At 47.2% G+C, this 24,216-nt stretch overlaps 1 protein-coding gene and 2 long non-coding RNA genes across 6 annotated transcripts; 1 reads left to right on the top strand and 2 right to left on the bottom strand.

Annotated features, from left to right (window-relative positions):
• On the bottom strand, positions 1-3,400 carry FOS (Fos proto-oncogene, AP-1 transcription factor subunit). Its single transcript, NM_001166182.1, is given in 4 exon segments — positions 1-1,451; positions 1,575-1,682; positions 2,083-2,334; positions 3,137-3,400. Coding segments are annotated over 4 exon segments (1,143 nt in total). The 5' UTR covers positions 3,278-3,400; the 3' UTR covers positions 1-809.
• A 1,793-nt stretch (positions 3,401-5,193) lies between these two features.
• LOC105606509 (uncharacterized) lies at positions 5,194-11,226 on the top strand. Of its 2 annotated transcripts, XR_001041923.4 has the most exons (3): positions 5,194-5,657; positions 6,876-6,976; positions 8,301-11,226. It is a non-coding gene; the product is annotated as an uncharacterized LOC105606509 (long non-coding RNA). The 2 variants fall into 2 exon arrangements; XR_009601373.1 differs by having other exon boundaries at positions 5,194-6,976.
• A 10,501-nt stretch (positions 11,227-21,727) lies between these two features.
• Positions 21,728-23,997, bottom strand: LOC105606508 (uncharacterized). Of its 3 annotated transcripts, none has more exons than XR_003590002.3 (3): positions 23,758-23,997; positions 22,247-22,326; positions 21,728-21,835 (listed from the first exon to the last, which is right to left on the bottom strand). It is a non-coding gene; the product is annotated as an uncharacterized LOC105606508 (long non-coding RNA). The 3 variants fall into 3 exon arrangements; XR_003590004.2 differs by lacking the exon at positions 23,758-23,997 and adding an exon at positions 23,592-23,687; XR_003590003.2 differs by lacking the exon at positions 23,758-23,997 and adding an exon at positions 23,592-23,687 and having other exon boundaries at positions 22,247-22,321.
• Positions 23,998-24,216: the final 219 nt, after the last annotated feature.

Raw genomic sequence — 24,216 nt, 5'->3', positions numbered from 1 at the left:
TCGCATTCAACTTAAATGCTTTTATTGACAATGTCTTTGAACAATAAGCAAACAATGCTTAAATTTTTCATTCAAGTTCACTTTCCACATGTCAAAAGACCTCAAGGTAGAAAAAAATAAAATAAAAATATAAATATCTGAGAATCCATCTTAATAAATAAATTAAAAACACAATAAAACGTTTTCATGGAAAACTGTTAATGTCAGAACATTCAGACCACCTCAACAATGCATGATCAGTAACGTTACAATGAACATCGATGTTGAAGAAAAAACTACAGTACATGGATATAGCTATTTATTTCTATCTACTAGAAAATAAAGTCATATCTTTTCTTAATTTAATATTGGTCATTGCTAATCAGAACACACTATTGCCAGGAACACAGTAGTTATTGTTAAAATCAGCTGCACTAGATACAATTTGAAAATATCCAGCACCAGGTTAATTCCAATAATGAACCCAATAGATTAGTTAATGCTATGAGAAGACTAAAGAGAAAGAGAAAAGAGACACAGACCCAGGCCTGGCTCCACATGCTACTAACTACCAGCTCTCAGATGTGTCACTGGGAACAATACACACTCCATGCGTTTTGCTACATCTCCAGAAGAGGTAAGGACTTGAGTCCACACGGGGATGCTCGCTTGCAAGTCCTTGAGGCCCACAGCCTGGTGTGTTTCACGCACAGATAAGGTCCTCCCTAGGTCTACGGGAACCCTCGAGGGAAGACGTGTTTCTCCTCTCTGTATTGCGCCAACTCAGGCAGTGGCCACGTGCACGCCCACTGCCTCCCCTCTCTGCCCGCTCACAGGGCCAGCAGTGTGGGTGAGCTGAGCGAGTCAGAGGAAGGCTCGTTGCTGCTGCTGCCCTTGCGGTGGGCAGCCGCACAGCTGGGGAAGGAGTCAGCCTCGGGGTAGGTGAAGACGAAGGAAGACGTGTAAGTAGTGCAGCTGGGAGTACAGGTGACCACTGGGGTGCACAGGGGCTCCAGCTCCGTGGCCATTGGCCCCATCCCCAGGGAGCCACCATGCAGGGGCTCCCAGTCTGCTGCATAGAAGGAACCAGACAGGTCCATGTCTGGCACAGAGCGGGCGGTCTCCGAGCCGCTGGGCCTGGATGACACTGGGAACATGAAGTCATCAAAGGGCTCAGCCTTCAGCTCCATGCTGCCGACACTCTTGACGGGCTCCACTGAGGGCTTGGGCTCAGGGTCATTGAGGAGGGGCAGGGTGAAGGCCTCCTCAGATTCAGGGGTGGCAGCCTCAGGCAGGCCCCCACTCAGATCAAGGGAAGCCACAGACATCTCTTCTGGGAAGCCCAGGTCGTCAGGGATCTTGCAGGCAGGTCGGTGAGCCGCTAGGATGAACTCAAGTTTTTCCTTCTCCTTCAGCAGATTGGCAATCTCTGTCTGCAAAGCCGACTTCTCATCTTCTAGTTGGTCTGTCTCCTGGAAAGAGAGAGCAAAGGAAAGCATAAGAGATGGTCTGACTCAAGGACACAGATCCCTTTTGTCTGGTCTCCAAGTTTCCCCTTAAGTTTTAAAAAGAAGTGACCCATGGGTTCAACCTACCGCTTGGAGGGTGTCAGTCAGCTCTCTCCTCCGGTTCCGGCATTTGGCTGCAGCCATCTTATTCCTTTCCCTTCGGATTCTCCTTTTCTCTTCTTCTTCTGGGGACAACTGGGGAGGGGAAAAAAGAGCAGCATTCAGTAACAGTGTCTGCCATTAGCTTCATTCACCCACCCCAGGGAAACCAGCTCCTGCAGCTTCCTAGCTCCTGGCACCTCTTCTGTGAAGCCATTTCTAACCTGCAGTTGCAAGCTGGGTGTGACTTGCATTTAAAATAAGAATCTCAGAAAGAGCCAAGAAGAACCCAGACTACAAGGGAAGAAACTATACATCAGGGCATTTCTTAGGGTGAGACTATCAGAGTCTGACTTGGATGGAAAGGGCTTGGAGCCAGGGATTCCCATTTGGGGTGTCCAGTCAATGCATCAGTGGCTTCACTCTGACCCCTATGCTGCCCATCTCCACAATGTCGACCCGCGCCTCCCCCTCAGAAGGTGCCAAGAACTCTCACCTGTTCTACCTTGCCCCTCCGGCCAATGCTCTGAGCTCTGCCTCCCGTCATGGTTTTCATAACTCCGGCCCTGGAGTAAGCCCCAGCTGAGGGAGTAGGGACTCCATAGGGGTGGGGGGCTCTGGTCTGGGACGGGGCCACGGAGGAGACCAGGGTGGGCTGCACTAGCCATTGTAGGTCAGGGCTGGTCGAGATGGCAGTCACTGTTGGGATGAAGTTGGCACTGGAAACGGCCAGATCGGTGCAGTAGTCCTAGAATGAAAGAGGAGGAAACTGACGTGAGCGAGCAGGTGGGGATGAGCAGAGTTCCCAGTGCCGCAGGCAGCAGGGAGAGAGGCAGGAGAAGCCCTCCGGCAGTGGACAGCTCGCGTCTTTATACACGCCGGTCAACGGGAATGAAAGGTCTCCCCGCTTTATTCCCAAGAATTCCGCAGCGCAGTGCCTTTCTCCTCCATCCTGCTGCTGCGTTCCCGTTATCCCTTCAGCATCACTCTCTTGAAAGGGGGTTTGTTATAAATATCTCTGACGTCCGCGCTGACGCAGGCGCCGCTCCGGAGTCTCCTGAATGAACTCGCTTTTTATCAATGAAACTGCCTTACACACCCGCCTGCTTCACCCTCCTCCCCTACCCCTCCTTTCCTGCTCCAGGCTGCGAGGGGAGGGGTGGCGGAGGGGGGGGGGGGTGTGGATTGCCGCTTTGGGCCGCCTCCCCCCGGAGGCGCCAGGCTCTACTTCGCTAGTCTTTTGCTTTGGGACATTTTGGCCCCAGCTAATGTCAGAGATCAGTCAGCGAGCGCGCGCCGGGGGGCACAGCTCAGAAAGAGACTGCCGCGGGACAGAAGAAGCAATTCTTCTGATGACAAGCTCGCGGGCCGCTCCGAACAAAGTTCGGAAAAGCTCCCGAGAGAGGGAGGCTCCGGGCCGCGGCAAGCCTCCCTCCCTGCCCCCGGCGAAAGGAGTCCCGGACTCGTCTTCCCGAGCATCTCGCCTTGGTGATTCCTCTCCGGTGACCCCTCCACCCCCCGGCCCCGCGGAGGCGCGGAGCCAGCCTCACCTGCGCATTGACGGGAGAACCCATGCTGGAGAAGGAGTCGGCCGGTGAATGGTAGTAGGAGAGACTGTCCCCGGCCGGGGAGGCGCTGCTGCAGCGGGAGGAGGACGCCTCGTAGTCGGCGTTGAAGCCAGAGAACATCATGATCGCGAGCAGTCAAAGCCGGGCGAGGGGCGCAGAGGCGGAGGCAGGTGCGAGCTGCCGGGCAGAGCTGGGTAGGTGTGCGCGGTCGCTCGCTAGCTCGCTCGCTGCGCCGCAGGCTCTGTGTCAGCTCCTTAAGCTTGCTCGCTGCAGATGCGGTTGGAGTACTAGGCGCCGCAGCCACCGCTTTTATAACAGCATTTTATGAATGAGCCCAACACGTCACTGGGCGCAACCATTGCGGCTCCCGAGGGGTGGCGCACGGGCCCGGCTACTTCTAGGGTCCCCATTTGCCGCCTCCGCCGCCCTCGCAGCGCCCCCAGTTCCCCGCGCTGTCGAGTTTCTTGATCTTGTCGGCCTGTCTTCCCGTGGTTCCTAGGGTCGCGTGGAGCTGCCGAGATAAGGGGCCGCGGGGATGGATCCCCCCACGACTGCAGCGGACGGCCGTGGAAACCTGCTGACGCAGATGTCCTAATATGGACATCCTGTGTAAAGGGGAGGGAGGGATTGACGGGAACTGCTCGCGGGCTGCAGCCAACACCGAGGGTGCAGCGCCGGGGGGAGGCGGGGGCCGCGGCCGGGGGGAGGGGAGGCGAAGGCGAGCGAACATTCGCACCTGGTTCAATGCGGACCCTTGTTCCGGGGCTGGGGGAGGATGGGGTTGGCGAAGGCGGGGACGCCCTTTTACTTCTATACGGAAACCCGGGAAAGAGTTATGAGGCTCAGGTTATAGGCGACATAGGTACACGCAGCCAAGCAGGTTAAGCCTCGGCCCCCGAAGGAATGCGCCTCTACCCTCACTCCCCATTCTAGCCCTAATTCAGTGCAAGCTCTGGAAACGGACCCTCAACCCCTCACCTCAAGCTCCCCGGACTCCAGCTTTACTAGGATTGTTCCTGCGGTTTGGAAGGATCCAAAATAAGACAATACGATAACCTACTTTATCTACGATGCTGGGTACTTTTTATTCTATATGTTTTGTTTGTTTGTTTTGCTTTTAAGGAGATAGGCGCTTTGTTTTTGCTGTTTTTTTTTTTTTTTCTTGGCCGTAGATGAGATGTTACTGTTGCTGTCAAACCCCTGAGAAACTAGCCAATAAACATCGTGCAGAATCTCTCAACAAGGATGTCTGAAGGATTCGTTTGCCTGGTTCTGAGCTCGGGCCCCGGGGCGTGTTGGGGGGGCGGGGGTTGTTCTGTGGACAAGGTCATCAGTTCGGAGCACCGGATGGAGCGAGCACTTGGGGCAGCACAAGTCCTTGCTGGGGAGGTGGGGGTGGTTCGGCGCCCCAGGAAGCTGGTTATTGGGAGCCCAAAGCCGGTGATTTTCCAGCGCGGACTTGGAAGGGGGAGGGGGGTTGGACCGGGGGCGCCTGGAAGGACCGTGCCCAGCAGCGCCCAGGCCGGAATCTTCGGAGGCTGGTATCTCAGGCACCGCTCGGTGGCCTGGAAAACAGGCCTTTGGGGTGGTGGGGGGGTGCTGGTGGGCAGGTCAAGGTGCTTTGGAGTGCGCTAAGCACCCCCAGACGCCTCTAGCCTCCTGCTCAGATGCAAAGGACAGCCGGGGTCACACTGCCCCCGGCTCAATCTCTGCGCGCCAGCCACCTCCGGGACGCGAAGTCGCAGGTCCCCGCAGAGACACAGGTCCCTATGTCCCTTCCCCCACTCTTCGGGCCGGGGTTGGGGGTTGGGCACAATGGGCACCCGGAGAGGGGCGAGGCGGGATGAGGGCAGCGGGCGGATCCTTTGGGACTCGCGGGGAGCGGGACAGCCGACCTGCCTCCCGCCGCCGCACCCCGGAGCCAGGCGATCCTGCTATAGATAGTAACAGGGAAGCGGCTGTTTACAGAAACACTGCGCCGCCAGGGCCGTCTCCAGGCGACGCCGCGCGGCCAGGCGCGCCGTCGGCCTGGCGAGGCCGCTCTCCCTCCTCGCTCCCCCGAGGGCCTCGGCCTCCCCGGCCCGACTGCTGCCACTCCCGCAGCCTGACCTCATCTGTGGGGTCCGGGGGCTGAGTGCGGCTTGCGCGCGCGGCTGGACGCTAACCTCCATTCTTAGAGATGAGAACCGGGTGAGAGCTGCTAGGGTAGGGAGGCGGGGATTCGTGGAACTGGGCCACTTGCTATTTTTGCATTCCCTGTCACAAGCAGAGGTGAAAACAGAGTTTCATCATTGTATGTCACTGGATTATGTTGGTGGGAATTCAGGCGCTTTTTTTTTTTTTTCTCATTTGAAAAATAAAAAGGGGGAGAGAAAAGGAAAAACACATAATACATAAACATAGACTTGGAGATGCTCTGAATCCTCAAGCAATTCTGCTGCATTCCATTCACCTAGTTCTATCGTTTGCCGGGCTGCTTCATTGTCCTTGATTTTAAAAAAAGGTAAGAAGGCAAATCCATCTCTCTTACTATTAGCTTTGGGCAAAATAGGTCAAGCTTTGAATTCCTGGGTCTGGCCTTGCCTTCCTTTCATAACTGGCTCTCAGGCCACGTAAGAGAAAACCTAGAATGATTTCATTTACTTCCCTTAGAGTTTTGAAGCAGTTCAGGCCAACACCTAAAGAATGTGTCAGGATTTTATATCCAGGATTTATGCATATATCATTTATTCAGCCCTTGCCAATAAAAAAGGAAAAAGGTCTTTGGATAAGCCTGTCTCCTCCACAGGAGGAGGCTTAACTCTTTCTTTCCTGGCACCGTTATGGCTACAGAGCTGTAAACTTAATAAATCCATCCTCTAAGAAAGACAGAATAATGCATTCACTCATTCTTTTATTTATTTAACAAAGAACTTACTAGGGCTTCCCAGGTGGCTCAGTGGTAAAGAATCCACCTGCCAATGCAGGAGGCACAAGAGACGCAGGTTCAATCCCTGGGTCAGGAATACCCCCTGGAGGAGGAAATGGCAGCCACTTCAGTATTGTTGCCTGGAAAATTCCATAGACAGAGCAGCCTGGCAGGCCACAGTCCATGGGGTCACAAAGAGGTGGACACAACTGAGCGACTGAGCATGCATGCGATTACTTATTGAGAGCCTTCTATGGCCTGGCACTTGCTAGGGGCTGGTACTTACTCTAATGAACACAGTGGACCTGCCCCTACTGTCAGAGAGATTCTAGCCTTATGGACCAACAAGTCATTAGAGAATTTGCAGGACAGCAGTAGGTGGTTTGACAGAGGTAATAACAGGATGACTTCCCTGGTGGTCCAGTGGCTAAGCTCCCAATGCAGGGGGCCCAGGTTCAATCCTTAGTTTAGGAACTAGAACCCACAACCCACTAACACCCAGTATAAGCCAAATAAATGAATATTTAAAAAATAAGAAGGTGCTATGAAACAGAAGAGAATGTGGGGACAGGTATCAGAAGAAGTGATTGCAATACAGAGACGGGATCTGGATCCACTGTCCTCTGGGATATAACATGATAAAGACTGAAAAGGGCCAGAGCATCATTTGGGTAGTAAAAGCAGGTCCTCGACCTAAAGCAGTAGTATCAGATAATATAATCTCAGACCTCCTCTCTTGCCCTACTAATATCCGAACCTGCAATCATTCTAACATACTCTCACATCTCAATCTACTCATGGTATCCATTTCAGGACAGCCAAAACCGCATTTTTAATATGGAGCTCTCGTGATGTAGCCTTAAATAAAGAGAAATCAGATGCAATCTGTGAAATTATGTTTGCCACTGGCCAAGGTCAGTATAACTTTGAGACAGATGTCTGTGTGTGTGTGTGCCTCTGTGAGTTCAGTGCTGCCTTCCAACAGGGCAAGGCTTCCATGTTCTGGACAAGTCTGAGCATGGAAAACCAAAACTTACATCGTTTGTGATTATCTAAGCTTTGAGTTCCTGCTACCTGAGGATCCAAAAGTGAACAGGAGGATAGATTCTCATATCTGATTTTAACCCAGATTAAAAACAAATTCATTCTTTCTCAGCAGTTGCTTATCAGATGGAGACTCTTCCTATTTTGCACTTCTCTGGCATTTAAGAGGCCTGACCTATAGCAAGCTTTTGTTCACCACTCTGGAGGTCAGTGCACATTGTTTAGCCTGGTGTTATTGCAACACTAAGTGAAAGGCTACTGTCTGTGCCGCCTACGTAAATGCTGCCGCACACAACCCATCCCCAGCATGCAGAAGTAGTTAGTTATTTGGGGAAGTGTGGTCTATCGGTGAAGGGTTGTGGGCAGAGCACGGGACTAGAAGTCAGGAAGATGCGTATAGCAAATTCATCTCCTTCAGGGACTTGGGGAAGTCGCTTCTAAGACTTGTTTAGCATCCGCCTACTTTTGGCCTTTGTCTTTTTCATATACAAATATCCACTTAGCACCTACCCCAGCGCCTAGCCCTAGTAGGTGTTTAATAAAATCTGTTGAACTGATGAATGAATGAATGCTCTCAGCCAAGCAGGGCAACTGTGTAGTCTTGTTCTTTATGGGTACTAAGAAATCAAATAGAGAATGTTCTTTAACTCTTTGAAAAAGCTGAACAAGCTGAGTCTTTTATCCTTGGATATGAATAGGCAAAAACTGGGAAAGAGAAAATAACAAGATGTTTGGGCTATTTTCAGCTGGTGCAGCCTCTGTCAATAAAGAACACCCCAGTGGTTAGTGATGAAAGATGGAACTTACCCTTGTTATTGAGCCCATGAGAGACAGCCAGCGCCCATACATAAATGCCACATTGTCTGCAATGACAATGACTGTGTGACCACCACTCTCTAATTTATCCATTCCAAATGTCTGAACCCCAGCGGGAGGAACATTTCACTATTCCCACAGGACTCACAAACTCACGTGAGCCCAGCGAAGGACCTTAGGGGTCAAGGTTACTCACCCTATGGCTCAGACAGTGAACAAAAAGTGTCTCTATTTTGAAACAGTGGGAGACACAGAACTATCACCACCATCATCACACACACACACGCCACCATCACCACCACCACTCATTAGTACTAGGAATTTTGCCTCTTTGGGAAAAACTGTTTCCATTCTGAACAACTCTTGGCTTTTTGACAGGAGATGATGATTCAATGGGATCCCCGTCCTTCTGCTAATGCAAGCATTTAAACAAAGCTCTGTGTGGTCCCTGGCACACGCTCCATCTGGAGCTGAGGAAACTGGGGAACAGCTATGGTGCCTACGAAGGACACGTTTCAGGCCAAGCTCATGGGATCTTCCACCATAACCAGCAGCACTGGATCCCCATTTAGTCAGTAATGCCAAACCTTGCTGCATTCCCCACCCTCTGACGAGCAAGTCTGTCCAGGCTGTCGGATCCCCAGGTGTCCTGAGCTGACCTTCTTCAGCTCTGGTGGATTTAGCTGCTAAAATTCCAAAGGAATCTCATTGACGTCACTAAATCTATAGGACAACACCACACCCTGACTAAGAAACCTCAACTGCAGGGCTCCCATCCAATGGAGAAACCTCATGATCTGCATGGGCAGAGCTAAGGATGGCTCAAATGGGCTGGTACATGACGAGCCTCAAAGTGTTAAGACATCTCCAGCATTGCTTACACCATTTAATCCACCATCTTTCTCAAGAAGAATGGCAAGATCTTTAAAAGAGACATTAATAATTACAAGGCAAGAAAAAAAAATCCTCTTTCCAAAACCAGAAGAATCCTGACCAGTAAGTAAGAATTCAGAATTATGCTGCCTTCTGATCTACAAATCATAGGTTCATCCTCTGATGTGGACATTTTGTGTCTTAGTTTAGTATCTGATTTGCAGTCTATGAAAAAACTTCCAGTTCCAACTCCCAGCTAAGTTTTTATTTTCTCCACTCTTGTTTTACCTGGAGTGTCAATGAGTTACAGATCCCTTGTGAAAATCCCAAAATTGATTCTACTGAAGAATTCTACCTTTAGACTCTGATCCACCTGAGATTGTGGGGTAATCCACGAAGATAAGGACAGATCATGCACTAAAAGTCTCCTCTCCCACTTAATGGGACTCTGAATTAAATCCTAACACTAAATACTAAATCCCTCCAAACTTGTTTAGTGGCCAATATACAGAATTACACTCAGAAAAAAAAAAAAAAAAATCTGTACCCCTTACAGAGGTCTACCACAACTGTGTAACCCAGCCCTGGCCTCACCTTCCATCTTAAGCAACTTTCCCTCCTTCACTCCTCTACAGGCACGTTGGCCTTCTTTCTGTTCCTCAAATATGCCAAGCTGGTTAAGGAGCTGGGTCTTTCTAATCACTGTTCCCTCTTTTCCCCAGATCTGGACACATTGACTTATCCTTATGATCACTATTAGCTCAGTTTTCACGTTCTCCAGGAAGCCTGTCCCCACTCCAACACTGCATCCCTCCTCGTTGCCCCTCAGTCACTTTCTGTCACATTACTTGGTTTTATTTTCTTTGGAAGACTGATCACTAGGTTACTTGGTTTATGTATGCACTTTTTCGTTGTCTCTCTTCCTCTCCTAAGCCACAAGCTCCACCAAAGCAGGAACCTTATCTATCTTATTCAATAGGTATCTATCCTCAGGGCCTTAGCTTGCTGATACTAGTAGGCACTGGATAAATGTTTGCAGAATGTGGCTGGGAAGGCAGCGTGGATTCTCGTTTTGGATAAAGGGGCTTGATGGCTGACTTCCTACCGGTATCTTTCTCAGGTGAAGAGAAGAGAGAAGAGAAGTTGCTCAGTCGTGTCTGACTCTTTGCGACCCCATGGACTGTAGCCCACCAAGCTCCTTGGTCCATGGGATTTTCCAGGCATGAATACTGGAGTGGGTTGCTATTTCCTTCTCCAGGGGGGTCTTCCCGACCCAGGGATCGAATCCGGGTCTCCCGCATTGTAGGCAGACGCTTTACCGTCCAAGCTACCAGGGAAGCCCTGCGTAGGTGAGGGAAACCAAAATCCTGATCAGTACCTTCTTTATCAGGCATAATAATTTAGATGCTTATAAACCCAAGTGGAACACCCATCCTTAGAACTGGATTTGTCGTATCTGCTTATTAATCATTCCACTAGCGGTCATTCAAGAGGGTATGGGTGCTCTAGTTTTTAGGGTATGGGTGCAACCGTCCCACCCAGAAACATGATCAGCATAAGAAGAAATTTCATCTCAGATGGGGTATCCCCCAATCCTTTCTTTTCCACAAACTCGGCCTAATACCACAAGCAACTTTTTAGAAACTATTTGAATATAGAGGTAAAAACCTAACCAATTTTTTAGTTCAAAAGCCCTGTGAATAGGGCCATAATAAAACCTTCATACCAACTGTGACACTGGGGGTAAAGAACACACTTGCCAATGCAGAAGACATAAGAGACACAGGTTCGATCCCTGGGTCAGGAAGATCCCCTGGAGAAGGGCATGGCAATCCACTCCAGTGTTCTTGCCTGGAGAATCCCATGGACAGAGGAGCCTGGTGGGCTATAATCCATGAGGTCGCAAAGAGTCAGACACGACTGAGCGACTAACACTTTCATTTCCACAACTTTCATGGCGCTAATACTAAAATGACTATGATACCCTTCCAAGTAATTCAAAATAAAAACAATATCAATTTGCAAAATAAATTTTTACTAAAAAATAAAACTTACAAATATGCCAAAAATAATGCCAGGATGTAAGTTCCATGAGGGATGGAAAAATTGCTGGTTCTCCAGAGCCTGGAACAGTGCTTGGCACAATAGCAAGCACTCCATAAATAGAAAGATGGGTACAGTTTTCCTAATTTCTTCCTTGAGTCTTTCTCCACCCCCACCCCAGCATATACTTCCTTGGCTTCTTGGGCAATCCAGCCATGGTTGAGAATGTGGCTGGGACCAGGTCAGTATTTGTTGATTGTTCGGCATGCACTGGACAGGACTAGAATATCACATACCGCAGGATCACCTCAGGCCTGGATGCAGCCCTCTGTGGGTCAGAGCTGATCTCTGTGGTTATAAATGGAGCACCACGTGCTCCTGCTCCATCCAGATTGCCGTAAGTGAAGGATGGGATCAGCCCTCAGGATTCTTCACTTGAATCATTTGACAGAACCATTCTCTTCCTTTCTCCAGATTAATCAACTGGTTTGGAATGAATCTCATATCACTTGCCCAGAAGGGTGCCTGTGGGTGAGGAATCTTTGCTTTTCCCTAGTCTCTATTTGCCAGGAACAGGAAACTTCATAGCAGGTGAAGAGCTGGGACTTCATCTGCTACTAGTACTTTGCCATCCAAAACAAGTCTATTTGAACCCAGAGCGTCATCCAGCTGATGTCTGCTTAAGCTTTGAAACTTGCAAAAGAGAGAAGCAAGGGGTTGTGAAGAGGCTGGGGAAGCGCGGGAAACCTGTCGTTATGCAAATAGTGCTCCACACATTGGCCGCCAAATTCCCAAATTCACCGAAGATAGCTCCCAGCCAGGAACAGTGAATATCCACCCTTCTCATTCATTTCTGGCCTACATGCTAAAAGAACCGGAGACTCACATAAAAAAATTAATAAATAAATAATGGAGAAAAGAGAAGAGTTTCAAATTAAGTGATTTTAGATTGTATTTTTAGATAAAAACAGCCCTGAGGTGTTAATTTCTCACATCTGGTTTGAGATTAATTTAAATTATATTCTTATCAGATATCTCTCTCCTGGCTCTTTATTTTTCCATTGGTTTCAGAATTCCCTCCAGGGAAGAAAGGGGTTTCACAGACCTCAAATTATTCTTACCTTGCATAAGAAAAAACAACTACCCAAGCTCATGGTCTAGTAATAAACAAGAAAACAAATAAATAAAATATATAAAAGTAAGTGCTAGGCAAGTAGCACTTGGAAAAGTGGAAGCATATGTTGTGAGTGACTGTGTTGCTGCTTTGGATTGGGTGGAAGGAGGTGACATTTGTCATGAGAAGGGCAAGGAGCAGAGCATTCTGGGTAGAGGAAATGCTTCCCAGTGTAAAGTATTGAGAAATATAACCACGGAGCCCAGCAACCCTCTGTCTTTGTAAGGTGCACTTCAAGCCCTAGTGTCTGAGTTACCAAAAACTGTCTCTCTCCACCAGACCATAACACCTACCAACAAACCATCCATCCCTCCCACAGACCGTAAACACCAACTTTTGGATCACTGCTACCAAATTTGGAAATGTCCCAGCCATTCCCCATTTAGTTTCCTCCCTAACCTGTCACTAAACTTCAAACAGGACATGGAGGGTTTTATTTCATTCTCGTACCATAACAACCCGTATGGATCCTTCTTATAGACGGCTGCACACTAAACATCAATGGCTGCTAAGCTCTCTCTCAATAGCTTGAAGAGTCTCACATGAGAGCTCTGAAAAATACTGACACAAATTGCCCTCAAGCAGTCTGTGAGGTCTTCCAGGGCCTTTTTTTAACAGGAATTTGAAAATAAGCACATTCCATTTTGCCCTTTGTTAGAGAGCTACTGACAATAAACTGAGTTCAACTTAGAATCTGTGCTGTAAAACAGAACACTGAACACACCAAGTTTTCTCACCCCAGGTGACACTCTCCTGTACTCTGCTAATATACAGGGTTTAAGCAAGTACATTTGGGAAATTTATGGGGGACTGAACTCTCATAGTATTAGTTTTTTGAATTCTTTGTTATTTTGTCTGCACTGAAGACCATCCCACAAGCCATTATCAGAATCCACCCATCTTCAGTTCCCGTAAATATTATGTCTACACAGAACTATGTGAACTATTTCAGAACTGGAATGCTTTTCAGGCTGGGAATGACAGAAAAAGAGCATTAAAACTTAAATGGGAGAAAATTCAGTGGCAAAGGGAAAAGTGGGCTTTTTTTTTTTTACATGTGGGTTGGGAGAAGAGAGTAGCTCAACCCTCAGAAATTGATTATTCAGCCCATGCTTGATTATTTAAATCTAACAGCAAATGTATGCTGACATATTTCTGGGGGGCACTATGGTGACTTTCCTTACAGCCAGTAATAAGAAGTGGAGTTCAGTTCTCAGCAGTCATTCCTACTACAGTTGGTGCTGATTGTTCCAGACAATGAGACCAAGGGAAGCTGAGGCAGCGACCATCAACTGTCAGTGATTCCTGGGAAGGAGCAAACGATAATGCATTCTGGAGTGCAGGGCGAAATTCAATCTGGATGCAAACTTCTGATGCAGGGATGTCTTCCGATTTTGGCAGTCCCAGCCTCCAGAACATTTGGGAAAAGGCATCATAACATGAAAAGCATGAATTAAATATGAGCTGCTAGTATTATACATATGTTCTCTGCCCCTAATTCCACTCTGCTTCTCAACTCAATCTACCCTTCATCCAGATCACAAACTTCAGTATCATATCATCATAGAGAAACTCTCTGAGCATCTAGGCTGAATTAGGAACACTTCAGAAACCCTTGTTCCATCCTAGGCTTTGTATGTATAGCACTAGACACCATTCAAAATAATATACACTTATTTAGAAAGCAGTTGGTCTAATGTCTAAAAGATAAGTTCCACCAGGGCAAGAATATTTGTTTAGTTCATTGATGGACCCCTAAGCATCTAGTGAAGCCCTGGTGTTGGTAGGTAAATGTTGGTTGAATTTGTTTTATGTCTAGTTCCCCATTTGAGGAAGGCAGAAACCTTGCCTGTTTTACTCATCATTGGCTCTCTAGCCCCTTATATAGTACCTGACCAAGTAAAGGCTGCTCAAAAAGTACTTCTTGAATGCATGGAAATAACAATAACTAATATTTATTGAGTGTTTGTTCAGGGATTATGTTCAGTGCTTTACAGATACTGTTATGTTATTTAATATTTACCAAAATTCAATAATATAGGTATATTATGCCATTTTGGTTGTATAGGTTCAATAATTTTTTTAATCCAATGATCTTATAAACACGACTTTGTAAAGCCACTATACTCCAATAAAAATTAATACAAAAATAATGATCTAAATAATAATAATAATAATGATCTTATAAGTTTGTAATCCACAAGAGATATTTGGACTAAATTTTCTCCCCAGTGTAGTAAGTAGTAACTTGGTAACATGAATAAGTGCATTTACTTCCCTGAGTGTCTACTCTGTGGTGGCTGGTGGCGGGTAAGAGAGAAATTCAGTCTCAGGGGCCTTAATTATGGTTAAATTGCTTAGAATTAAATTATAGCCTCAGCTTCTATTCATATTGGGCTTTTGAGAGAAATATATATACTGTATATCAATCATAGAGAGAGAAGAGAAATAGGGTGTTGATTGCATTACATCCACATGCAACCACAGAATATAGAGATTCCACTTCTGCCAGAGGAAACTGGAAGTATGAAAAACTTACTGGCCAAATATTGCCCAAGATGCTGGTTAAACTGGCTGTGCCAGTGTCTCCTGCACCTGCCTGGGATCCCAGGGGGAAGGTAGGCTTGTTTCCTCCTCTGGGAACTTTGCCAGTCTCCAACATTCACCTCTATCTGATCTGGCTGAATCAGGTATAAGGCTGTGAGTTATCCCAACTCTCCAGGTAAAACCAGAAGTGTTTGGGTGGGTGGGGCATAGTCCAAGCAAGGATCAGACCCTTAGAAACAAACTGACCTGCCCCAGAGTGGAAGCAATTCCAAGGGAATTACTCAATGTATTACAGTCCCACTACCAGGAACCCATCTGGTGAGATTATATTACTCTCCTTTGCCAAAGAAACCAGTGACCCAAAAATGCATACTGCAAGAAGCAGCCAGTCTGATCAGGAAACTCAAATGGTTCTTGGGTCAGATTTTTACCTCTCCTTGGTTTCTCTGTCTGCTCTTCACCACTGTCAACACCACCCCATGGAGAATGAAGAATGAATAGAACTGTCAAAGGAAGATAAGAAATAAAGACAAAACAAGGAGTTTTCATAAACATACATATATTCAATCCTTCAGTCCACATCCTTTTGACTTTTTGAGTATTCAAATACCCTGTGGCTCAGCTGGTGAAGAATCCACCTGCAATGTGGGAGACCTGGGTTCGATCCCTGGGTTGGGAAGATCCCCTGGAGAAGGTATAGGGCTACCCCCTCCAGTATTCTGGCCTGGAGAATTCCATGGACTATACAGTCCATGGGGTGGTAAAGAGTCGGACACGACTAAGTGACTTTCACTTTAGTCATTTATGAAATGATGGCAACTGTTGTTACTTGGTAAAATTAAAAGTTGGCAACCTATGTCAGTTCACCAGCTTTTTAAAAACTTTGCTGGCCTCTGCTATCCAACAGGGTGGAAAGTCCTGGGTCACTGTGCAGTAGCGCCCTCTGAGGCTTTGGGTGAGGATGTGGGGAGGAGAGTCTCCCCCCTGGAGGTGTGAGAGAACCCAGGTGTGCTGGGTGGGCTCTGCAGATCCTCTGTCAGCAACCTGCACGCCTGTGATGACCCCCTTTGAATAAGATGGATAGTCTTCTCTAGGTTCCCAGCAACTCGTTTCTCAGACTCACTCAAGAGCCCAAGGCTCCCGTGTGGTTCCATTTGATAACCTCACTTATGTTCAGGTTTAGGAGCTTTATTACTAATTGAAATATCTGTATTCTAAAACTGAGATCTGAAGAGAGAGGCAAATGCTTACGCCAAAGACATATATGGCTGAAAATGGATAATTTTAGGAATGGTGAGGGAGCATGCCTTGATATGTGTGTGTGTGTGTGTTTAGTCACTCAGTTGTGTCCGACTCTTTGCAATACCATGGACTGTAGCCCGCCAGGCTCCTCTGTCCATGCAGTTCTCCAGGCAAGAATACTGGAGTGGGTAGCCATTCCCTTCTCTAGGGGAATCTTCTCTACCCAGCAATTGAACCTGGGTCTCCCACATTGCAGGCAGATTCTTTACCATCTGAGCCACCAGGGAAGCCCAGGCCTTGATATAGGACATATCAAATCACATAGGTGGGGATTCATCCAGCCTGCCTATGAATTATACCCCCTCAAGCCCACCTTGACACTGATTCATATGCAGATCACTTCATAAGACATTTTTAAACTGGAAAATGCTTTCTGCTTTACAGTTTTCGAAGCTCTTTCACAAGAGTTACCTGAAAAAAAAAAAAAAAGAGTTACCTGGACTGGGCCTCATATGAGTCCTAAGAGGTAACCAGGGCAGGTAGTAATGTTTTCATTTTTACAACTAAGGAAAGCTAGACTTGAGGAATGTGAACAGCAAGCTGAATTCAGTCATGGCTAGGGTGTGGAAGAGGCCCTTGGGCCTGGGAAGGCCATGTAGGTCATTGCTCCTACACTTTCTGGCCTGGGTCAAGGCCCCTTTGCCATGGAAACCTGATGGGTGTTGGTTCCACTCAGTACTAAGGCAGGAGGCATTGGGGAAAACTGCACCCATTAATAATTATCAAGCATTTATACACCATTTGGAGTTTCCACAGTGCCCATTAATGATCACTACATCGTTACAAACCTCTTAGGTCAGAGCAAACCGGTGGGGTTAGTGAGTTCTCCAGACCCCATTTTATAGATGAGGAAATAGGCTGGGGAGATTAATTGTCTTGTGGTTTGAAGAAATCCATAGTCTAGCAGGACATCACAGTCCTTAGGTTGAAACTGGTCAGCTAAATGGAGCAGCTCAGCCAAACCACTGGGCAGAAAGGATCTGTACATGTGTGTGTGTGTGCATGTAAACTCATATGAAATAAACTGCTGCTTTCAGTACCATCAAAACTATAATCTACCTGGTATTTCCTGAATTACATACCAAATGTAATGGTATTTAATTAAATTGTGACTCCCTGGGCTACATACCATGGCCCATGACTATATTTGGGTTCAAACAACCACACTCTGTGGGAGAAGGCGAGGGTGGGATGATTTGAGAGAATAGCATTGAAACATGTATATTATCATATGTGAAATAGATCGCCAGTCCAGGTTCAATGCATGAGACAGGGTGCTCAGGGCTGGTGCACTGGGATGACCCTGAGGGATGGCAGATGGGAAGGAGGTGGGAGAGGGGTTCAGGATGGGGAACACATGTACACCCATGGCTGACTCATGTCAATCTATGGCAAAAACCTCTACAATATTGTAAAGTAACTAGTCTCCAATTAAAATAAATAAATAAATATTTTTTAAAAAGAACAAGCACAACAAAAGAACTAAGAAGAAAGGAAATAAGTCTGAGAGATGGAAAAAGACATGGAGGCTCTAAAGTTATAACTGATGCCCTTGGACAGAATCATAAAATCCAGTTCACATGCTGGAGTCAAATCTAGTCACTTGGAGACTGTCATCTTTCACCTTCCTCCCCACTTCTTCATCCAAACTGAGAAAATGCCTTCAGCCACCTCTTCCAGCTTTTCAGGTCATTTTCATTGAAGAGTACAAAGATTGCCTCATTATTCCTCTTCTGGTGTAACCCAGATATATTGGCTCTCAGAGACCAAGACACTCTGTATTCCTGGAAACATAAAGAGAGATGATAGAATTAGAAAGAGATGTTTGATCATTTTGAAATGATCTTATATCAGACTTTCAAATATTCCCTGGCAGTGTCAGGACAAGAGGGAGACTTGCCTGGCAATTTAATATATTTACTCGGTAAATAGTAAGCACTTGCAGTCCCTGTGACTTAATCAGAATGAAGTTCATTATGATACAGAGCTGTGCCCTTTGGTCCTATTTGCATTAAGCAGGCTCCCAATTTCATTTAATTTCACTCCCATCTCTGAAGGAAATTATAGGCTATGAGGCTGGCCTAGGGGCAGGGGGAGGACAGTTAGCAAGACTATTTACCAGAGGAGATAAAGGGGGAAAGGTAGGTTAAAATTAGAACAAAGCGAATAGATACCCTCCTTACTCCTTATCAATTCCAATCTACAAAAGTACTTTTCTTTTCTTGTTTTTAACTTGAGGTTGCATCAGGGTCTCTCTCTCTCTTTCTCTCACTCACTCTTCGGGTTTTGAAAACATATTATCAGATCATCTAAACCTTTTATGAAACATCTGACTTGTATGTGCATGAGCTAGCTGGTGAAAATTTATTATGTTTGACACCATAACTTAAGATTTTAAGGCATTCTTTCGGGCACAACTTGACTGAAAACCCTGAGGCTAGATCACTATCTCTTGCCAGATGTTAACCTGGTTTCACTGATGGGAGCCCAGGGTAGGTTAAAACTGTTTCTGGAAACATTCAGGACTCAGAATGTTTACTGCTATTATATATCAAGAAATATGGGATTTTAATAGCAGATTTTAACACTCCCCCCCATTTCTGTCCTCAATTTATTTCTGTCTCTTTTGGAAAAGTCAAATGCCCCCCAGTTTTGAATTAAAATGGGCAGGGAGAAAAGCCTAATATTCAACTAGCCCACGAATTGAAGCACCCACGCAGGTCTTTGGGGATCCTTTGGTGTCTGTTCAGGCTACGGGAAAACTGGGCATCTATGGGTGGAACGACAAATCAATGATGTCATTTAACAGAATTAAGACCAGATGAAAAAAAATGTAGCCAAATTCTGCAGGGAGTAGCACTGAATCCTGACATTATGTATGAAAGTACCCCCTACCCCGGCCCCGCTCCCTTAAGAGCATAAACAAGTTTAAGTGTGAAGGCAACACAGTTTGTGGAATGAGGCTGAAAGGGTAATGGCCTCAGATGTGATGCTGATGGGTGGAGGTGGGGCGGTCAGAGGGTGAAACACCAAGTATTGGGCTGTGATGACGCTGGGCCTCGGCCCCGGACTCTCAGAAGGGACTTGGTCACAAGGGAAACATGCCATCTATTGGGTTGTAATCGGCAAGCGAAAGCTGCACGTTGGGTACGTTTCCACCTGGTTCCCATCCTTGGCGATGGGGATCTCAGACTCCAACCTCCAGGATCTGTTAGAGAAATAAACAAGCGGGACACAAACAACCAAAACAGCAACACAGCAGAGCGGGCGCGAAGACGAAGCTCCGCCTTGGGAAGCTACGGACCAATCAGAAGCCTGTTGCTGGGGTCGGTGTTTGGCCGCCTGACGTTCCCATAGAAACGGAGGAACATTACACACTAAACACTGGGCGACGTTGACGTCTATGCATTATATCCAAGGAGACGACTGAGTACACGTCATCTCCCCGCCCTCCCGCAGCGCCAGGGGCGGAGGGAGCGACGCAGGCGTCACCGTCACGTGCCGCTTGCCGGGAGCGAGGCCGGGTGGGCGGGGCTTGTTGCTATGGCTGCAGCTGCTAGCTGTTGTTGTTTGGAGCCGGAATTAGAAAGTGCTGAGGCGGCAGTGGAGCCATAACCAGTTTGTGGAACGGCGGCTCCCGCCCCCGGGCCAGAGAGGGTTCCCCAACCCCGTGGAAAGCCAGGACACCCCCGAGGCTGCCCCAGCACGGTGCAGCCCCAGGTCCTGAGCCAAGATCTCTCTGTGCTGCCTGTGACTCCAGACTGAGGGCCAAACCCAGATCATCCCCTCTACCCTTAGTTGTCAGGGTGACCTCCGGAACCGCCGTCTCCTCCAGACAGCGGCCCACAATACAACCACTTGGCCAAACTTCCCTTGCGCAGGAGATAGGGGGAAAAAAACCCAGCGTAGGAAACTTTCCCACTCTTGGAGTAAACTCCGGAATCAAGGGGAATCATCCCCCTGATAGCTCCGTTGGTAAAAAGAATCTGCCTGCAACGCAGGAAACTCCTGCGTTCGATTCCTGAGTAGGAAAGATCCCCTGAAGAAGGGACTGGCTACCCACTCCAGTATTCTGGCCTGGAAAATTCTATGGACAAAGAGTCGGACACGACTGAGCGGCTTTCACTTTCATAAAGAAGTTTGGATTTAGCTTTTATACGTTAAAAGAAGCAGAACTTTAGACACTGATTGTTTAGAGCTTTATTGAAGATTAGAGGGAGGGAACCGTGTTCAAGAGTTGGAGAGAGAAAATGTGGAAGCCCCTACCTGCCTGCCTGCGAAGTCACTTCAGTCGTGTATGAGTCTTTGCGACCCTATGGACGGTAAACCGCCAGGCTGTCCATGAGATTCTCCAGGCAAGAATACTGGATTGGGTTGCCATTTCCCCCTCCAGGGTATCTTCCCTGCCCAGGAATCCAACCGGGTCTCTTAAGTCTCCTGCATCGGGAGGCCAGTTCTTTACCACTAGCGCCACCTAGGAAGCCGCTAGCAGCCCCTGAGGTCCCTAGCAGCCCCTGAGGTGCCTGATACTGAAAAATGGGAAGGCTCTAAAAAACCTAGGTCAGTAGGAAGTGAAGCTTTGATTTCTTCGTTGCTTAATTTGGTCTTGACTATAGAAGCCTGAGAAACCTATATGCAGGTCAGAAGCAACAGTTGGAACTGGACATGGAACAACAGACTGGTTCCAAATAGGAAAAGGAGTATGTCAAGGCTGTACATTGTCACCCTGCTTATTTAACTTCTATGCAGAGTATATCATGAGAAACGCTGGGCTGAAAGAAGCACAAGCTGGAATCAAGAGTGCTTGGAGAAATATCAACCTCAGATATGCAGATGACACCACCCTTATGGCAGAAAGTGAAGAGGAACTAAAGAGTCTCTTGATGAAAGTGAAAGAGGAGAGTGAAAAAGTTGGCCTAAAGCTCAACATTCAGAAAACTAAGATCATGGCACCTGGTCCCATCATTTCATGGCAAATAGATGGGGAAACAGTGGAAACAGTGTCAGATTTTATTTTTCTGGGCTCCAAAATCACTGCAGGTGATGACTGCAGCCGTGAAATTAAAAGACGCTTACTCCTTGGAAGGAAAGTTATGACCCAAGATAGCATATTAAAAAGCAGAGAGATTACTTTGCCAATAAAGGTCCATCTAGTCAAGGCTATGGTTTTTCCAGTGGTCATGTATGGATATGAGAGTTGGACTGTGAAAAAAGCTGAGCGCCAAAGAATTGATGCTTTTGAACTGTGGTGTTGGAGAAGACTCTTGAGAGTCCCTTGGACTGCAAGGAGATCCAACCAGTCCATTCTGAAGGAGATCAGCCCTGGTTGTTCATTGGAGGGACTGATGCTAAAGCCAAAATTCCAATACTTCGGCCACCTCATGGGAAGAGTTGACTCATTGGAAAAGACCCTGATGCTGGGAGGGATTGAGGGCAGGAGGAGAAGGGGACGACAGAGGATGAGATGGCTGGATAGCATCACCGACTTGATGGACATGAGTTTGAGTGAACTCCAGGAGTTGGTGATGGACAGGGAGGCCTGGCGTGCTGCGAGTCATGGGGTCACAAAGAGTCGGACATGACTGAGCGACTGAACTGAACTGAACTGAAGTGATAGAAGCTAACTCCAGTGTGAGAAATCTGTGTGCAAGCCTCCTTTTTCTTCACTCAGCTCTGGAAACAGTTACAGGAATATGGTGGTAACAAATTGTAAATAAAACCAAACTGGCTAACAGGGGAGTGAAGGGTTGAGATGACTATGTGAGGGCAACCACCCTGAACAGAATGTTGCGGTTGAATGATATGGTACAACCGAAGGGGCCAGGGCTTTGAATTTTCTCCAAATATCATAATGTGCAAGCTCGGCTGAATTTAAACTGTGACTTTTATTTTTGAGGAAAAGCCAAAGGGGTGTTAGTTGCTGGAATTCAAAATAAGCCATGGCAGTGAGCATGACAGCATCTGTTTCTGATGGCTGAAACATAAAGACGAAGCATTTCATTAAAGTGAATGGTGTTTGGACTTGGTCTGAGATCCCTCTATGCCTGCACAAACACACATCCAATCCCACTTTACATCACTGACAAATCAGCCCCTCAGGGTTGCCTCCCTGTTACTCCATGCTAGGCCTTCCTGTGCTCCCATTCAGATATTTACTACCTGCCCACAGAGCATATCCGTTCCCTTTCAGCATTCCCTTGCTCCATCCTCTGACCTGCCTATTACTCACTTCCCTGACTCCCTTCTCTAAACAGTTCTCCTTCGATTCCCTTCCCACTCTCTTGCCACTCCCCAGGTGTGTACCCAGTTGACCAGCACTCCTCAAACCCTTGCCACCATCCACCCATCTCTACCATAATGTTTTTCCTGTCTGGTTCCTACTTACTAAAAGACGGCAGTCTTCTGCAAACGTTGGCTGAACACAGGAGGAAGGGCTTAGTGAGTTGAACAAAGCCATCATCTGCACTTAGAAACAAAAATCCCCAGATAATAGCTGAGACCATGACACATATTCAAGCCTTATGCAGACTCTGCTTATCCCAGCACTGTGGGCAAGGCAGCAGTTTACTAATTCTGACATTTTCAGGAAGGTAATGATAGTTTTGACTTTTTCCTGTTTACTAATGATCAAACTAGACCCCTTTGAGAATATGGGTTGTACTACCCACACCACCCGTACCCCCATAATACAACACCTAGAGCATAAAGCATATGGAAAAGGGAAAAATCTCAAGTTAGGTTAATCAGTTCAGTTCAGTTGCTCAGTCGTGTTTGACTCTTTGTGACACCGTGGACTGCAGCACTCCAGGCCTCCCTGTCCATCACCAACTCCCGGAGCTGACTCAAACTCATGTTCATCAAGTTGGTGATGCCATCCAACCGTCTCATCCTCTGTCATGCCCTTCTCCTCCTGCCTTCAATCTTTCCCAGCATCAGGGTCTTTTCCAGTGAGTCAGTTCTTCGAATCAGGTGGCCAAAGTATGGTTAATGGAAAGGTCCAACTTGTGGATAGATTAGATTGAGTCAATTTGGGCGTAAGAATGAAGTGATTTGTGCTTTGTTTCAGATGAGAATGTATAAATAACCTATCTTACCGGCTAGAAAGAAAGTGAAGCAGCAGTCCTTATCTTCCCCACTTAAAACTTTAAGTTAGAATAAGACAGTTTTGTTTACCATAAGATTCTATCTCTTTCTAGATCTCTTTTCCAATTCTTCAGGCCAATCAAGAACCCAGCAAGCCACTGACAATGAGTGTGGGGGAAGAAAATAACTGAAGGCAAGGTTGATCTGGCCCTTCGATGTGCCAAACTATATAGAATGTTCTTTGCTTTCATATATGTGATATCATTTTATCCTTCCAACATTTCTTGTGAACTAAGTTTTCTTGTGCCCATCTTGACTACCAAAGAAACTGAGGCTCAAGCAGTTAAGCAATTTGCCCAAGGATGTGGTACAGAGCCAGTCTTCCAACTCAGATGTCCATTTTCAGAGTATCTGCGCTTCCTGCATTCCCACGAGATGAGGTGAAATGCCCAGAAAACCTCCACCTGGGTCACTTTACAGTTTACCTTTCCACAGGGAAACTCTCTCCCCCTTGTTTACAAAATTTATTTCTTCAAAAAGGCAGAGAAGAGATTAAAGATCTTTTGTGAGATCTGCTAGAACTTCATGAAAAGGTGCTGACACCACAGAGTAAAAACATGGCTCCGTCCCAGCCTCCTAGGACTCACCTCTATTTCCTCATTGGCCTGCGATCCAAGAGGCAAAGAGAGACATGCCCCAGAGCACACACAGCAGAAACGTTTGGGCGAGTTCTGGGAGACTCTGACCTGCCCCAGGCTAGGGAGGGCACCACCTAAGTTCACAGGCTACCTGGAGAGCTCCGCCCAGATTTACCTGAAGCCGTCACTCGGGCCTGGTCCCTGCTTCTTCTCCTCTCTCCTCCCCCGTGCCTGACCCTTCAGAGAAGCACGTCTAGCACGAATTCCTCCAAACCCGCAGATGCCTTTAGGATTGAAAAGTGTCTGAAAAGGTCCCTCCTTAACATTAGTCGAGTGGGTGGGAAGGGCATTTTCCGGTCCAGAGCTTGGGGGACACCCTCCTCCCTCCCGTCTTGGCAAGCAGTCCCTGGAGGGATCCATGTGGGTGGCAGTGAGTACAGACAAGTCAGAGGGTTTCTCGCTGGGCAGGAATGCCCATGGGCCACACCTTCTTCAGCCCTCGGAGCACCTCATGTCTGGACCCGCAAAGAGGGTGGCCATGCCAGGGAGTGGGTTCTCTTGTGTCTGCCTCCAACAACCAGTTTATTGTGACGATTCTATTTGTGTTCTCTGTGTTCTGTTTGACTTGGCAGCC

This window comes from Ovis aries, chromosome 7 (assembly GCF_016772045.2).
Source record: "Ovis aries strain OAR_USU_Benz2616 breed Rambouillet chromosome 7, ARS-UI_Ramb_v3.0, whole genome shotgun sequence".
Classification (NCBI taxonomy): Eukaryota; Metazoa; Chordata; class Mammalia; order Artiodactyla; family Bovidae; genus Ovis; species Ovis aries.
Note: the sequence above shows the minus strand (reverse complement) of the source record. Positions and strands in the feature narration are given on the sequence as shown.